General features: G+C 34.2%; 2 protein-coding genes across 6 annotated transcripts in view; both read right to left on the bottom strand.

The window, feature by feature from the left end:
• CACNA2D1 (calcium voltage-gated channel auxiliary subunit alpha2delta 1) overlaps window positions 1-18,879 on the bottom strand; it is a 420,595-nt gene that overhangs the window by 145,376 nt on the left and 256,340 nt on the right. For all 5 annotated transcript variants that reach the window (XM_072965120.1, XM_072965122.1, XM_072965123.1 and 2 more), the window contains exon 6: window positions 6,281-6,410. In XM_072965120.1, the coding sequence (XP_072821221.1) occupies window positions 6,281-6,410 (130 nt within the window). The remainder of the gene's footprint in view (window positions 1-6,280; window positions 6,411-18,879) is intronic.
• Window positions 10,404-11,306, bottom strand: LOC102529173 (large ribosomal subunit protein eL6-like). The gene is given in 2 exon segments (XM_015245644.3): window positions 10,404-10,962; window positions 10,965-11,306. Coding segments are annotated over 2 exon segments (861 nt in total). The 5' UTR covers window positions 11,305-11,306; the 3' UTR covers window positions 10,404-10,441.

The following is an 18,879-nucleotide window of genomic DNA, read 5'->3' as shown; positions in this document are numbered from 1 at the left end:
ATCGAATCTATTTAACCTGAAAAAAAATTTACAGTTATGGACAATGACATAAAGGATATTTTGATATTCTACCAAACTGTAGTTTGAATGAATTCACTACTATTTTAAAGATCTCAGTAATTTTACTTTAGCTCTCTGGCTCTCAGTAATAAGTGCTTTTTTATACAGTTTATTTATGAGGATTAAATTTGTATGTCACACTACTTTCAGATCGTTAACTGAACAGAATTTCTCGATCATATAAAGTCCTTAATAATAAATATAAAATTAGAAGGAAGAGTGCAGACCTCAAAAACATAGTAGATTTACACATTTTAATAGGGATCCTTCCCTGGGCTACACCCTCAATTCAAGGCCCCACCATCCCTCCTCTATTCTTGCCTTTTATGTCTGTTCTCAACCAAGTATCCAGTATCTACTTTTTTATGAAGGTAAGGTAGATTATGTAATTCCGCATCCAAAAATCATCTCATAGCACTCCATCTGTTACAAACTTCATGTTTGTGTCTTCCTAAAATTCCTATGCTGAAGCTGTAATCCCAATGTGATAGTACAGAAGTGGGGCTTTTGAGAGGTGATTAGGTACTGGTAAGGTCATGAGGGTAGAGCCTCCAGAACAGGATTAGTGTCCTCACTTCATGATCAGATTGCTGTCCCAATAAAATGGGAAAATGCATCAGATATCACTCATATGTGTGTGTGTGTACAACCAGGAGGTCCTGTGACCACACAGCAAGATGGCGGCCATCAGCAAATCAGGAAGAGATCTCACTCAGAAATTCAAATCTGCCAGCACCTTAATCTTGGACTTCCCAGGGTCCACAACTGTAACAATAAATATTTGTTGTTTAAGCCACCCTGTCTATGGTACTTTGTTACAGCAGCCCAAATGACTAAGTCTCAAAATAAAAATCAGAGTTTTTGCACTTTATCCACAAGGCTGTGCACAACAAGGCCTCTGCTGCTTTACCTGCTCCCTCACCCCTCGAAATGTTTTCACTGGGACTATAATTTTTTGAAAAAATACAAATGATAAAACTGAGAGCACACATACCACTTCTGAATAACGTCTTTTGTCTAAGAAATGGTTGTTTTCAACTGTCTTTGTAATTATCAGAGTTGTGGAGTCAAAAATGCCTGATTTCTACTGAGCATTCGAATTAAGAGTATTAGCTTTCCTTATCTGTCAAACAGATAATACACGCCTTGTTACTTAGTGGAACAATAAAATGAAGCAAGTTTTTTTTTAAAACAGCAAATATAAACTACTACCACTCTCTAATTAAATAGTAGCCATAACTTGGAACAGATTATTTGCTAAAATTTAAGAAGATTATGAGGACTATCACACAATCATCAGCAAAGCCCGACCAGCTTTTCCCTCGATAATTTTTGCACTGACTTCATTGGAGGTATAGTACCTATATTTTTAGACACAACAAATGAACACCAGAGGGGCAAGATAGGAGTATGGAATTAAGAGATACAAATCACTATGTATCAAATACATAAGCCTCAAGGATATACTGTACCACACAGGGAATACAGTCAATATTTTATAACTATAAAGAAGTATAACCTTTAAAAATTGTGAATCACTATATTGTACACCTGAAACATACAATATTGTACATCTATACCTCAATAATAAAAAAATTTCAAGATAAATGACAACACAGTATTAGTGATTATACTTAGTTCAATTTATAAAAAGTAAGTATTTTTGTAAAAGTATATGAGACTTCCAAGGATAATAATACAACCCATGAAAATTCTTTTTTTTATCAAACTGAATGTATCTCTGTGATAAAAGTATGTTCATTTTTTAATTTCTAACAAAGATATAATAAATTGTCTTGCTTACAGTACAAGGTAAGTAACAGGTATCCTGAAAGTTAAGCAAGTTGGGGTTCCTTATAATTTTCTCTTATTACTGTATAGTCTTTTGTAACTATAATAAATCTATAAATAAATAGCATAAGTTTCTAATGTTAAATGACTATTCTATGAAGACAGTCCCGATACTCGAATCTAAAGTGATTAACAAATTAATACTGTTCTGTGACTAAAACAGATTAAGTCAGAATATTCAGTCCCTTTTTCTGAGCTCTATGAGTTTTTTTTTGTTTTAATAGCTTTAAACAGATACATTAGATCTGAAAATTAACCTCGATCTGGGTGTCCTCTAAAATAAAAGTACTAGTGAAATTCTCTAAACTAAAAACATTAAGATAGGATTTAATTAAATGTACTATTTGAAAGTTTAAATACATCATGGAGCAAAAATAATCGTATCTGAATTCAAGGGACTTTCAAAAGTAATCACCTTTTAATAAAAAATTAGAACATGAGCTGTCTTATGAGAATGCAGAGACACACACTGTCTTTAAGTGAAAGAAGAGGCTGTTTCCTTCAGTTAAGCCTTCAATCAAAGTGTTTTCCCATTTATTAAATTCAGAAACCTAGAACGATCCTGTACATCTGATATGTTCTGATGAACTGCATGAAAAATACCAGTAATTATTAAATTTTCAAGACCTTGTTGACATTTCTGATTTTATTCCCTTGTCATTTACTCAAACAGCCTACAACACCGGATATGAATTTTAAAGCAGCGCAGGCCAGGCAAGGCCAGAGTCTTACTGATGAGATTTCAGCAAAGAAGAAGCCAATATTAAGTAAGACAAATGGGACTAAATAAATAATCCAAAGACAGAGCTTCTTTTCCTTTTTTAAAAAAAAAAATGCCATATACCAAACTATCTTATGACTTCTGAAAACATCTATTTCAATATTTTATCTTACTGATTTTCAGAGTAATCAAAGTAATACATTTTTTCTCTGAGACTATTAAAAATCACCCTCTGTAAGTATTTATAAGGACTTTATTCTAAAATAGAAAAAAAATTCAAAATTCTTCTGTAGGATACTAAAAAAAAAAAGGTATGTGTACTATGTGACAATCTTTAAAAAGAAATGCTTGGATTAACTTTAAGTGTCATATTTTATATCTGTTTCAGCATTAAAAAAAAAAGAGCAAAAGAAATAAGAAAATGAAGATGCTCATGCAGAGTAAGTATCTTACTTCTGTGGACATCCTGGCTCCCAAGCAATATAACTGAGTCAAAATTAACTCAAAAGTACAATATCAGGAATTTTATCTATTGCAGTGGTTAAAAGTGTAAAATTTGGAATTAGATTTCATCTGAAATTTGAGCCCATTTCTTACCAATAATGTGGCATTGAAGATTCTACTTCAGGGTCCCCTCCAAAATTATCTAATGAAGTTATAGTAAATAAGTGAGATATTATAATTTACTAGACTAGTGAATTAGGTTCTAATTATTTTACGTTCTAATCAATCAGGGAAACTGTATTTTTCATTGAAAAATTAAGCAAAGTCATTTTCTTTGTCTGTAACCTACTCCTGAAAATATAACTTCCTCCTCTATTTTCAGCCTTTTAACAGTTCAATAATAACAAAAAAGACCTCTCTACTGTAAGTCAGAGGAAGGGGGAAGCAAACTGAAAAGCAATATGAAAATTACCACTTGAGTTAATTCATTAGTTAGTGTCTGCATTTAAAAACATACTTTATAAGAATATGTCCCAAACTGTTCATCATGATTAACATCAGGAGGTGTTTTTAGAGACTTTCATTTTCTATGTTAAATATGCATGCAATACTAACATTTCTGCTACTGTGGTGTATGGCCTTTAGAATAAGAAAGAAATTTGTTTCTAAAATGTGTGAGGTTGTTGGGGCCCTGGGCAGGCCACCCCCAAAATATACCTCAATGGTATATTAGACTATTCTGAACTACAACCAATGGAAAATAAATGATAATAAACAAAAAAAAACAACCATGTTGGTCCTCTTTCCCCCTAGAAGTGGGAACTCAGTCTCCCATGTGAAGGTGTTCTCCCTATTCAAGGAGTATAAAAAGCATCTTCATTCAGAGTTAGGGAATTCAAGGCTAAGCAAGCTGTACAAACAAACTTTCTTATTTCATTAGTCTGCAACCCCAGCACAAGCCTATCTGTTTTGTTACATCTTCTCAAATTATTGTCTCTTTGTCTAAAAATTATAAATGGCCTGCTTTGGACACTTCTGGGGTCCCATTTTTATGAGACTTACATGCATATACTTTTTTTTTTAGACTGATCTAATCTTTCTTATGTCTTAGACCAGCCAAAAAGAACTCAAGAAGGATTGGGGGGAAATTCCTCCTTCCTTACAAAGCTCTGACATCCTTCATTGAAAATTTAACAGAAAGCTTGAGGATTTTTGGATAATCACATTGGCAACAAACCAGAAACACAACCATAAAAGCTTCCTAACAAATTTAAAACACTCAAGCTGGCCTCAAGTTTGTTCAGCATAGCAATACAGGTAACAGTGATATAATATCCACAGAGTATTGACTGAAGAATGTTCTGACTCATAACTTCTGTATCAAGTCAGTTTGTTCTTCTAATGTAAATTCAAAAGAAAGACATTTTGAAAGTAGTACGATTATTATCACATAGATATATCTAACAAACAATAAGTAATAAAAATTTTTTAAAGAAATAAAGTAGATGAAATACTATTTTTTAACAAGTGAAAAACACAACCATGCAGCTCAGTATTATCTGATTAGCTGTTATAGTTACAAATTTTAATTGCAAGCATCAAAAATAATTATTAAAAAAAGAACACAACAAAGTAAAACACACACACACAACCAAAATTCCAGGTAATTCCTGAAAGAATTTGGAATTAATAGGGTGAGTTGTAAGAGTTCAAATTTATGTTTAATTCTTATGTAACATCAGAAACTACTTACATACACCCCTTTTGTTTCCATTAAATATAGAGAAAAATTGTATGTTTAATGTCTTTAAAGATAGTATGAAAACAACACATAAAATATTAAAAAGAGGAAACAAAAGGAATCAATAAAATAATTTGATGAAATTTGTTATGAACCAAATCAGACATGTACTTAAAAATTCCCTTTTATACAACCAATAATCTCACAGTGAATCTAAAAAATAAAAGCTTACATTAGTACTTGTATTTACACACAAAGGTGTGACTAAACAAACTTTAACTATAGTTAATAATCACAGCAAACATTTATATAGTGCTTACTACAGGCCTGGCATCATTATGCAGATTCAAATATATTAACTTACTTCACCCTCAAATGACATTTTGGGTTAGTAACCTTAATCCCATTTTACAGCTAAGAAAAATGCTTGCCCGGAAAGTTACTGGATTTGCCCAAGGACATATTGCTAACATTTAGATTTGAAATTTAAGTCAGCCTGGCTGAATCCAGAGCCCAGGCAGTTCTGGATATACTCTGGATACCCAACACACACTACAACCTTCCTAATTAAAGGGACTATAAGAAACATACCTTTTGAAATCTCAGGTGGTTCTTTCTCCTCACGTTTACTTATGTGAAAGGAAGGGTACAAAGGGGAAAGGTGGCAACAAGAACGGGTTAGAGAATGGTTAACGTCCAAGACCAGAGCTGTGACTGAGCAAAGACCCTGCTTTCCGGGTCACAGCTGTCCTCATAGATGATGAGGCTGTCCTAAGGCGAATTCCCAGTTACAATCGTCAGGCTCTGCCCTTATGAATACACACGCTGTCTCTGAGGAACAGCACTGGCACAAGCTTCCTCCTCTCCATCTCCCTGAACAACCTGTTCCTCTCTCTTCCTCACAGTGAAGTCTTCTCAATCAACTCTGTTTCTGTTTCTTTAGGCCTATTCTTTATTCCTTCCCCCAACACTTTTCATCTCGAGTCCGCAATATACTAAGAGGGAGGTATCTTCTACTTACATCCTAGGGTAGGGAAGAGATACACACAGAGTGGTAAGAACTGGAGAGTCTACAATGTGCATGTTTCTTCCTTTACCAGTTCATGTGTTTGTGGAAGAATATTTATATGTATGAGTACTAACACTACATAGTTTTGATTTTTAAAAATATATCTATTACGTCTTAAGGTATTCATATCAATTGCAAAGGCAGAATTATTTGCTAAACCCTACAGTAGAAGGACATCTCCATGGATACAGGCTCTCCTGCAAAGATTTCTATGAGCAACATATCGCTTATGAAAATCAATTTCTTCTTTTACAAAAATCAGAGTTTACCACAGACCCTTAAATGACCTATAAACAAAAAAGTATCACATTTGTTCCCTTTTTTTTTAAATATGAAATATATAAGTTGGAGTAGAACATGGTATTCCAAGAGTTGTTCACATTCTTTTACTTACAGCCCTCATAGATGTCGGTGGGAATATGGACTGCTGCATGCTGATACGATATTTGTCGTCCAAAATTAGCATCTTCAATGAAAACAGGTTTTATCCTCTGGCTGCCTGGCTCACTGTCATTTTTTTCAGACTACACAGAAGAGAGACAATAAACAGAACATTACAGGTTACGTTAATACAGATATTCTTACATTCACTTCTTCATTTGCTATAAGCATATTCTTCAAAAAAAATAGATCGAAAAGAATATTTTAAAATACACTACCATGATGACATCAGACACACAAATTTCCATTTCTGCTGTTAGCAATCAAATTGTATCTTCATGACGTCACTCACATTATAACCTAACTTCTCTCCTAACTGCCTCAATGTTGGAGTCACTCAGGATCATCTTGAGAGGACCAGACCTTTCCCACACTCATTACTTATTAAATTGCACATTTCAATGATAAGAGTAAGTGCCTTTAAATACAACTGAATTAAAAGTTTCTCCTTGAAATAAATTTCACTCTTTAAGTTTACATAATTCTTGGTTTGATAACTAAGGGTACACATGAGCACAAAAAATAGCCAGTGAAGGATTATTCTATGTCGTATTTCCTCGATTTTTACATGTTATAAATTTTTATTTTAAAAAAGAAAGTACAAATACCAGGAAAGAAAAGATCTATTGTAACTCTAAGTACAACTGAATCCTAACTTCAACCAATTTGTCTCCTGAGGTAGGAGCAAAGATCCAATCAATAACAATTCAAGAAAATCCCACAAGAGTTTAAGGTTGGAGATTAATTTTCTACCTATTTGAACTATGCTTTAGATACTAAATTACCTTAACAAGAAACTAAGAATCTCCTCATTTATCCAAAATGGATCTCTGTAACAGTTGTTTTGGCTACATTAAACTTTTTTTCAGTTCAAATATGGTTATTTTAACTCTTTCCTAACTAAACATTTTTGAATTCAATTCAGACCTTCATTATCAAATCCTTCATTTTAAAGACTGATATTTTCCATATTCTCAAGGTGTAAGAATAAAACAAAACTGAAGCCTCAAAACAAAACTGAAAAAAAAACCAGCCCATAAAATTTGACTACTTTCACAGCACAATGCAGTAATGCAAGTAATAAGCAATAGAAAAGACTTAAGTAGACAACCAGAAAATTTCCTCAGAAAGCTGGTAGACTGCAGCAACACAGGTCTACAAAAAGTGATAAGTGCCCAACTTACTAGATGACTTACTTGAAAATTTCTATAGCCAGATAACCCAATGGTATCCCAAGACATTTTAACACCTATATACACACATAGAGAGAGACAGTGAGTGTGTGTGTGTGTGTGCGCGTCCGTGTGTCCCCAGGAAACCGCAACACTAGAAAGATCAACACACAAATATTAGTTACAGGGATTTTTTTAATCAATGACTTCTAAAGCTGTAAATCCAACCCATCATTAGGTAATAACATCAATTTAATAGGTCAAGACCAAATTATTTTTCAAATAAAACAGTGTTGAAAGAAAATATGAAAATACAGTCGCTATAATAAGGGGAAGGACTATACTTGCAAGTGTGGTTTAGTTAGATGCAACTGCGTGTGTGTGTGCCCATATGGGTAATGTGTGATTGGATTGTAAAGTTTGGTATCAATAAAAATAGTTGAAGACAGACCACTATTTTTAATCCATGTGAAAGCCACAAAGATATAATTGCTCTCCCATTAACAAACTGAAAATACAAAAAAAAAGGAAACAGTAGTATTGAAAGCCAAAACTTTCGCAAAATCCCTATATGCAGGAATCACTAATTCGTTCTTTTCTAAAATGGAGGTTGTGTGCACCACGAAGGTTAAGAAAAGAAACACAGAAGATGACAAGGAAGAGACACCATCGAGCAAAAGAACACTTAACCTAACACATCTGCCATGTTTCCAATTGTCAGTAAAGAGAAGAATAAAAATGGTAAGTAGGATTCAGTCTTGGATACAATCATGAATTTTAATATATTTTAAAATTCATCCTCTATTCTATGGGTGTCTATTCCTGAACACAACTGACTTGAATAAGAGAAGGGAACTTTAAAACAGACTATTTTCATTAATAATATGAATGTAAAGAGGGTTCCAACTAATGAAAGATGTCATTATTCTCAGCTGCAAAACACTCTGAATGTGTGAAACACCTCAATATTTATTTTAAAGCAAAGGCTTCTCAAAGTGTGGTCCCTGGAGAAGCAGTACCAGCAACCACTGAAACTTCAGAATGCAAATTCTCAGGCCCTACCTCAAACCTAGTGAATCACAAACACCTGGGGAGAAGCTGAGCAATCCAGTAATTCAACAGAGCCTCCAGGTGATTCTGATACATAATAAAACTAGAAGTCCACTGTTTAAAAATACCAATGTTTAGATATACATGAAAAATAAGGATTATTAATAAGCATATTAATGGATGTCTAAATTTTTCTATCCATTGTAGGGTAGAAACATCGTTTTACTACTGAATAATACATGCCTGCACATGGTAATATGGCCAGTAATATCCGTCAAAGAATGTTTCAAAAGGCAATAGTCCCTTTTCCTTAAAATTCTTATTTTTTATTGAAGTGTAATTGATTTACAATGTTAGCTTCAGGTGTACAGCAAAGCAATAAAAAAGAAAAAGGCAATAGTCCCTAAATAAAAAGACAATAGTCCATCAAGATATTCTACGGGTTATTAACTCCAACCTGAAATAACTTGGGGAAATGCCGAATGTTGTATTCTTTTATCAAGAGAATAACAAACCACATTGGTACATGAAAAGCTCTGTGCTACAGTTTACAAAAGAAAACCGTGTTGAACCCAGCGTCCTCAAGTTTCTGTGACCCTGAATTTTTTTTTCCATTTAATATCTATTAGAAAGAACATACTTACAAAAAACTGTGGAAAGACATAGTGGAAAGTAAACATGTCAGGAGATTTGGTTCTACTCTGCTGCAGTAAATAACATCTCAGAATCGGGCCATCCTGTTCCTTGGGCTTCAGTTTTCTGACGTAAAATAAATGATGTTGGGCTACAGCTGTGGTCCTTATACCCTGAGGCATATCAGAATCACCTGCGGAGCCTGCTACCCCACCAATGAAGAAGCACATCACAATGCAGAGGACATCTTCTGAAACAATCTCTCAGTTGACTCTAATATCCTCTCCTACATTAAATAAAGAATACTCCAAAGGATCTATAAAGTCATTTTCAGTTATGAAGAAATTATAGATCCATTTATATAATTTTAGAAAATAATCACATTATTTTTTGTAAGCATATCTTTTCCAGAAATTCTATTTATATCTATCTCTAGCAAAATTTAGATATATGAAATGTAGAAGGATTAGATGATAGATAACAGTGAATTATACATACAAATTAGGTAGGAATAGTAGATATGTGCAGATATTTCATTCATTCACTCACTCAAGAAATATTTATTGGAGTGGAGAGAGGATTTAATGATCTTAACATTTATAAAAATGCCATTTAAATCTTGAAACAAATTAAATGTCCAACAATAGTAAAATGGTCACAACAATTATGACAAAAATAATTTTATACTGTTATTAAGTAATATAAGAGTGATTACATTTGGAATGAACATATACGTTGTATTTCTTTTAAAATGGTTTTAAGTTTAAAAATAGACTTTAAGCACAAAGAAAAGAAAAACAGCCTGTATTTTCAGAGGAAAGAGAAGTAAAGAGAAACGAAGGGATGAGTACATAGCAAACATCAGCACTGTCGCTGGTTTAGTAGTTATAATGGGATTCATCTTTGCCCTTTCTTCTTTCCAACATAACACAATGATCATGTGTTATACTTGCAACTAAAGATATTAATTTTTAAAAAAATCTTTTCTAGAGCTCTATGAAACATTATATGATTATCTTACTAAGGTGAAAGTTGCTTATATTTTTTCTGAGTCCTCTCACATTTACAAATTCTAAGTTTTAAATGTATTTTAATACAGATTCCTGCACTATCAAATCACTATATCAAGGGCTTTTCAGAATTTGAAATAATATACTTCTCAACTTGTATAATCGTGTATCAGGACTAGTTTTGTTTTTTTTTTTTTAAAGACACAAAGGAAACAGATCCATTCTTTAATTAGGTTCTCTGTAGTAAGTTTAGAACACCAATTTGTGAGGATAAATTCCATTTGTGAGAGCAAACACAGAGCGGAGGTAGCCCTGGAGCTGAGGGACAGCTTTGATTCTTCGCAGAATTTGTGAGTCCACAGCTTTCTGATCAGCCTTGCGCTGCTCTGTAATCTCGTATTTCTCTTTCTCTGTGTCGAAGATCTCGCCTTCCTGGTGTCTCGGCTTACGCAGCTTCTTCTTTTTGAAGTAAGTATCAGTGAGATGTTCTGGGATTTTTACACCACTGATGTCAATTTTGGTGGAGGTGGCAATAACAAATTTCTGGTGTGTTCTACGCAGAGGAACTCGATTGAGGGACAGAGGTCCAGTCACAAGAAGCAAACCACTGCTCAGCTGCTTTAGGAAAATGACCCTCTTGCCTCTGTGACACCCAGTGAGGATGATGAGAATGGTCCCCGGAGTGATGCTGGCACGCAGTTTCCTCACGTGCTTACTGAAGGGTTTCTTGCCATGGCTCAACAGCTTTCGAGGCACATCTTCAGTAGGATATATCTAGGCATTTTGCGAAGCTTGACCACTCGGGTACCACCATTCTTGTCACCACCAACTGGTTTTGTGACAGTAGCAAGAACCCTCACCTTCTTTTTCTTTTCAACCTTGGATTTAGCTGCTGAATACTTCCTCTTGTACAAGGCCTTTCTGGAATACATAGCCGATCGGGAATATCGGCCAATTCCTCTGACCAGGACAGGGTTGCGGCTGCAATGGGGCCTCCCCTTCTTTACCTTCTTTACCTTCTTAGCCCTTTTAACCTTGCTGCCAGCATCAGCCTTCTTGGCTTCAGGTTTTTTCTCCTTGGTGTCTGGCTTCTCTGTTTTTTCACCCGCCATCTTGCAAGATGGGAAAGCTATCAGGACTAGTTTTAATGTGCAGTTGCTAAATACATTAAGAAAAAAGAATATTGCTGCTCCTCATGGTCCCCACTTTATTATAATCTCCATAAATTGAAATAACTTCATAAAAATACCAGAATTTCTAAATGCAACTCACTTATTTCCTTAAACTTATGAAATTTTTGTTCCTAGTATAATCATAAACCATGTCTTCACCTTTCTTATTACGGCATTAAATAGTATAATTAAAATGATAATAATATTAATAGTAATAATACTAATAATACTAATAAAAATACTAGCTTAATAATACTAATATAAACATTAGTCCCAAAGGAATTGACTGAGAAAAGGAATGCGGAGAAAAGCTACTTAACATACATTGTTAATTATGTTAATTAAAAATTTCAAATAAATTCTCCCCCTGGAATTAAGTTTTCCTTGTTACCCAGATCACATGCAAGAAAAAAATAAGTTAGCATGTCTCTTTCCAACATTTTTCACCCAAAACTTCTCTTCGGAATTCTCCAGACTACCCACTATAAATGTGTACAGAGCAGGTTGATTCTAAAATGCGTGCAGATGCATTTGGTAAAACACATAAGGGAGACATGAGAAGCAAGTTTCTCCGAATATTCATCTCAATATACTTTCAGTTATTACATAATAGATTAGATCACTCAGAGACAGAGGTCCAAGCCAATGCTGGCTAGGTCATTCAATTTTACAAGTAGTACATATTAGCAAACTTAATTTGGAAAGTCACAGTAATAAGTCTCTGACAGACACAAATGACTTTTGCATATATATTTATCTCAAATGAAACTCTTAGAATTCATATTTATAATAAAACATTTGTTTTTGATATTGCATTATCCTTTTCATGATATTAAAACCTACTTTTTTAGTAACAGCAAAATGTTAAGAAATTAATAAAAGTTTATATATTTCCCCTAAATTTTAATAGCAAAACTAGCTTAATCACTTCACACAACTCAGACACAATGTGCTCATCAAGAAACTTTGTTCACAATCACATTATGGCTAGGTTTACCTCTCCCTGCACTCTATTTTTTATATCCCAGAAAACTGTGAGAAAATTAGTTGGTAGTAAGAGCTGAGACCCTGTATGGAAGCACCACAATTGGGATCCTTTCTCATTAGTGACGGAGTTAAGTGGGCAAGTTCTCGTGTAATGAACCAAATTCGTCAATAACAAGAGACCAGTCTTGTGTACAATTCTTCACTATGAATCTGTGGATATTTTAAATCTTCCACCTCTAAATACATCTTTTTCTGAGTCTGAAATAAATTAAATCAAAAAGTGACAGTGATCACTGCAATACCTTTTTGATTACATTAAATTTTAAAAGCAAAAATAGGCATTCCTCAAAATGTTTGAGGTTGCTGATAAGAATTACACTAATAACACTGTAATAAGTTGGAATACAGAATCTGAAAACATCCTCAAAATAAAGCTGGTGAATTTTTAGTTTACATGCTGCATGAGTGTATGTGCATCATCGATCCCAGGACACGGCACACAGCGAGCACAAGAGCACAGTGGCAATTCAGTTAAGTGTGATGACAAGGGCTGGGAGCTGGGTTGAACTCCACGAGTAGTGTGAAATTTCCAACTCACCGGCATTAGAAAGGGACTTCATACTCTAAAATATATATATATATGTATGTATATATGTATATATATTTTTTTGTATAAATATGCAACTTAAATTTTGGGAAGAGGCTAATAGCATATTTTCTCTACTAAAGGCTTGAGAATTACTTCTTCCATATGAAAAGCACCATCTGATTTCAGATGGTCTAGAAGTTCAATACAGCACTCCCCGCTGGAAGCCATATACTAAGAAGTACTATTATATTATAAAATGAAAATGTTTACATGAGGCCAATCTATTTCTAAAAATATTAAAAGTAAACTTTTAATATGAAGATTATGATAGACAAATATATCTTTCAACATATTGTCAGGGCATAGAGGGTTAAAAAAAAAAACTTTGCAAGGTAGAAGATCAATTATCTTCCCTTGATATCTGAAGCAAAGACTGACTAACACCTTACAAGTCATGTACAGTCAAAAAGCCTGGACTCCAGGACTCCAAGATCCCACCATATTTACAAGGAAATGAAAACCTCTCTACGGCCCAGAAGATTCTGAATGATCTATTTCCAGCCTGACTCCTCGTCCAGCTCTCCTGCCCTGCTCTCCCTCACTTGTCCTGTTGCTGCCACACTGGCCTGTTTCCTGCTCCTTACACACATCATACTTTGCCTGGCTTAACATCCTCATGCTTGCTGTTCTCTGCTGGGTATGCTTTCCCTGGTCTCCTTTCATAGAAAAGGTCATTCTTCAAATCTCACATGAAAAATACTCTCTTTGAGAGCCCCTCATCTAAATCATCCCCCACAGAATCTTGAAGAAATGACACCTCATTTACGACCTTCAGAGAGACGTAGACATTACTGATTTTATGGAAGTTCACACTAAGGTTTGTCAAACATTTACTATACTGTTTATCGTGCAAAATTTAAGTCATTCCTGTGGTTAAACACACTAACATCCTTAGGATATACCTTAATATGGATAGAATTTAAGTATATACATGGCAGGACATTCCTTTCCAGATAAAGACTAACAGCTTTGTGTAAAATGTCAAAGGACAGGATAATGTAACTGCTTTGTTGCAGTCCTCTTTTGTTTCAATTATGTCTTGCATAGTGTGCCAACTTCACTTTGGAAGCAATTATTTTACTATATTTTATTCTCAGATACCTTTTAAAAATTGCCATTGTAAATGCAACAATGCTTACCTAATGTTCAGAATTCTCTGAGAATCAGAAATTTGACATTGACAGTTTGGTATTCTAAACAGTGTTTGAGGACTTACAGATGCGTAAAAAAGTTACCTAACTTTTTAATTGCCCGACGTCTGCAGTCTCACTCCACTAAAATAAAGTCACCTTGACAGCAAGCGACCTCACTGACATCGATCAGCTGTAGCCCTTGCACCTAGCAAATGGCTTAGAACTGTACTGGCTTGCCATATTTGTACTTTATTTATTGAGTGAGTAAGTATACTTGAGTTGAGTGAATATACTTGAATTCATGTCTCCTAGTCCCCGAATACATATTTCTTCTCTTTCACAATGAAGCAAGGACAAACAGTGGAAGCAGTGTGGTAATGGACAGCCCAGCCTCAGTCAGGAATCCAGCTTTTCATTCTCATTCTAACTCTACGTCTCTTTGCTAGGGCTCCAAAGATTTTCTTTTTTTGTTTTTAAAGAAACAGAGGGGAACAATATCACTAAGGTTACTTAGAGCTCTGAAAATTCTAATTCTGAAATCTACTAACTTTAACTTAAAGCAAATTGTTGTCAAGGTTTTTTTTTTAATGCCAAATGACTGCAAGAACATGCAACATGGAATAACTGTAAATGATGGAAGGCTGCTATAAAGAAGCATTTACCAAAGGAGTCTCTTGGAATCCAACCCCTGTCCCCCTGAGAATGTACATTTTAATGTATAGCCATACACTCATAGCACAGAGCTATAGATATCAATCAAACACTTTGGAAGTGAACACGGATTAGAATATTAGTCAGGCTTTTTGCCTCAATCATAGGTTTTATTCTTTTAGTTACTTCCTTCAAGTGATAATCAAGACCATGTTTTTGATAAGAACTCAAAAATGAATATACCATGTGTCAGTGGTCTCCAAAAGAATTCACTGGAAGTGTGGAAGGAAACATTAGAATTTAGAGTTTCATCCATTTCTAGCAAGTGACATTAGAAAAAAAAAGTTCACTAATATTTATTATATGGAGTGGCACGAGCACCCCCTCTCCCCTGGCCTTACGAACTGTGTGTGAGCTGGTCGCAGGTCATCTGTCCCACTCCAGGTACCAGAAGGAGAAATGGAAACCCCTCACACTGATGATGGGTGGAGAGCAACCTCAGTTACACAGGCAACTTCAATGTACTCTTCTACACTTCAGATGTAAATTTACTCAGTATATTCTCGGATTGAAGCTACTTCATCCTTGCCAGTAGCTTCAAAAGATTTCTGAAACTAATGACTGGAGTTGAAATTCTAGTAATGGAAGTTGCACTGAACAAAAAGAAAAGGGCAAAGATGATGCTTCTCTTCCCAGAACTAGCTCTTTTTCAACCTCATTACGAGGCAGGAAACTGATTTGACTAGTTCAATTACAAAGTTGGTCAAAAAAGTTAGTATTATCAAAAGACTATTATAAAAGTTGACTTATATTTACTATATTGACAACAATGCCCTGTGTTCACATTGCCTGCTGAGATATTTCCAGTGGTACTATGATATCATCATAATTAAAGACATTTAATAACTAAGTATGTAGAAAACACTTTATACAATTTTTCTGGTGATTTTTACTGTCATATGCCACTTAAACCAATACTCTGTAAAACTTCACTTATCTTAAAAACTTGGAAGTCTCTTTGGAGGTTTCTTAGCATATTAGTTCTATAGTACACATATAGAATTTACAAGTTAATATTGTTATATGGGGAAGTACATTTTTAAACTGATATATATGTGCAGGCAAAACAAAAGTTGAAGATATCATTCAAAACAATCCAGTCCCCATACCTCTTTTTGCCCTATGTTGTATTTAGGGTGAGTTTATAACGCTCACAAAATGCCAGTGAATTTTCCCAACTTAATGAATATTCATTGAGTTCTAAATAAATACACCATACACTACTTCTGGAAAGAAAGAACTGGATGTGGAATCTAACAGAGATTTATGCATGCCACTACTCAAAAATACCTGAAAATCAGTCTTTTAACAATCTTTACAAAATGAGCATGTGCCCAAGTATATGAAGCATTACAAAAATATCAAAATACACTCAAAATTTTTGGAAGAAGGCCCAAAAAACATAAAGCACTATTCCTAGAAGAAAGTGAATCTAATCCAATCTCTTCTTATTAATTTTAATAGGTTTTTTCCCCCAATGAATTCTAATATGGCTATATTCACACGAGGGTACATACATTAATTTTAAGGTATCCGTGGTAAATATCACCGGGAATAATGGATGAGATTAGTGAAGATTTATGATTTGAAGTGTAACGATCTTTTTAATCATAGAGATTTTATTTTACCTACTGCAAGTCACTGCAAACTAACAACTGTCAAGGATGAAGCTGGTTGGATAAATACAAGCCACATACATCAAAATTAAATATGGACAGAATGATGGATAGGCATAATAAATTAAAATTTTAAATCAAAACCATCTTCAAAACTGTTAACCTTGAGTCTTGATTTATAACAGCTCCATCACAGGGCCCTCTCCTGTCCCCAGTGGGTATAGGCATAGGCAGGGCAGCACTGCACAGGGACACACCTGCTGTGGATCGCACAGTCTGCACCACATTCAATTCCCAGCACTACCAAAAGTCACGTGTGTGACAGCAGACAAGTCACTTAAGCTAAGTTTTACTTGTCTTTTCTGGAAATTATTAAAACAACAGTATGTGCCACAAAGGATGTGTGTGAACTTTAAATGGTATCACTATCTATAAAGCATTTACCTCCTAGTGTAGAATAAGCACATACATGTTCATTATTATTATAATCCAGTCCAAACATATAGCATTAAAAATATTTCAACCATGTATTTTAGATGCACACACAAAAAGGCACCACCAATTAAACCAGTTACTACACAGAAGCGATTATGTTCTATCTCTATGCCACCCCCTATTTCAGGATTCAACAAGTCATCAGCAGAGCCTGAAATGAAGGCTGCATGCTATTAGACAGTTAAAACATAAAAGTTAGAAAAGAAACCAAGACTCTGATTCTTTCTTTAATAATTAGAACAGATTTGATTGCTGTTTGGTAAGAATCCCTATTAGTTCATTCTAGAAGCAGACTGATTTTTTTCTATGAAATAAAATAAAACCATGAATAATTTGGCTTTTAAAGATACTTAGATAGGACATTATGTTGGATTTAATGTTAATGTAGACAAGACTGCTAAGAAAATAAATAGCAACATAAATATGCAAGGGAATTCAGCAGACTGGCCAAACGTCCCAGACAGGTTAAATTTTTAACATGGTCGATAAAATAAAATGTAGCAAATAAATCAACTCAATTTATCGATCCGGGAATTCTGGGTTGAATTTATTTCACTTGGATTTCAGTCCGAAACATAGATCTTAGAGTTAGGTTAATAAGGGTTGGTAATGATCTGGTTTCTTTCTGCTTGCTTTGGGAATTAAGAAAATAGTGCTGCTTGCTGGCATGACTCAAGCCTTCCGAGGAATCTGCTTCAATAAATCTTTACGGAACTTAAGGATTTACTGGGACAGATGCCTCTAAATATCTAACCAAGAACCTAAATAAATTTCAAAACTAAGAAGAACTTGAATGTGGAATTTCATAATAACTGTTGCATTATTAGATTTTTTTCTATTTTATTTTGACATTTAATTATCTTTTCAAATCTGGATATATAAAACCTACATTGATTTCAAGACAAATGTCTGCATTACACTCACATTTATTTCTAACTGTTTTTTGAAGATTTTACTGATTTTTATTTTGTTATGCATTTTCCTTTAGTTTTTCACACAAATGTAAGGGTATTAGTAATAATACAATGAAAAAGAGCTCAAGCTAGAGTACTCTTTAATTACTGTTGATGCTTCCACACATACAAATGTGCTCCATGTGGAGCCAAAAACCACTTCAAATCAACCTTAAATGTATTGTAATCATATTAATACTTATTGTTACATAATTATAGTCACTAACATTTCTGGCCTGCCTCCTCTGAGGGAATGTTCTAAATGCTTTACATGTATTAACTACTTAAATTTTCACAGCAACTGTATGAGGTAGGTATCACTATCACCTTTATTTTACTGACCAAAAGAGTGAAAAGCAGAAGTTACATGACTCTGCCAGTATCGCATAGCTAGAAAATCGCAGAGCTGGGATCCAAATCCAGGCAGTGGAACTTCACAGTATAATGTCTTAATTATCACACTACCACCTCTTCCATATGACAATGCACACAGTAATTACATATATAAGTCTTGTTATTAATTAGGGGAAAAATCGAGTTTCATACAGAAGTATTTAGGCACGAAATGTCATTTCTCTAATTTATCTTTAAATACTTGAGCAAATAATGATAAAACAATTATGGAGACTCATTTTACTGTTCTCTTTTTTGTATATTTAAAATACATTTCCTGATAAAAAGCCAAAAATGAATCTTACGTTGAAACATCATACCATTAATGCTGTACTTTCTCTAGAAATGAAATTCAACAACTTATTTATTCGAACTAAATGTAGAATTAGACATTAGACATAAAACTTCAGTTTGATGGAGTAATACAATAAGATTGACTTCATGTTTCACAGAGATTCACAAGAACTTAGCTTATCTGATCTCTCCAGACTTGGAACCAAAACTCTTGATCCTTATATTACTTGTACTAATTGCAAACAAATATTCCAACTCTGCTACTTATTCCCAACTTGATTCAC

The sequence above is a fragment of the Vicugna pacos genome, chromosome 7 (assembly GCF_048564905.1).
Source record: "Vicugna pacos chromosome 7, VicPac4, whole genome shotgun sequence".
NCBI lineage: Eukaryota > Metazoa > Chordata > Mammalia > Artiodactyla > Camelidae > Vicugna > Vicugna pacos.
Note: the sequence above shows the minus strand (reverse complement) of the source record. Positions and strands in the feature narration are given on the sequence as shown.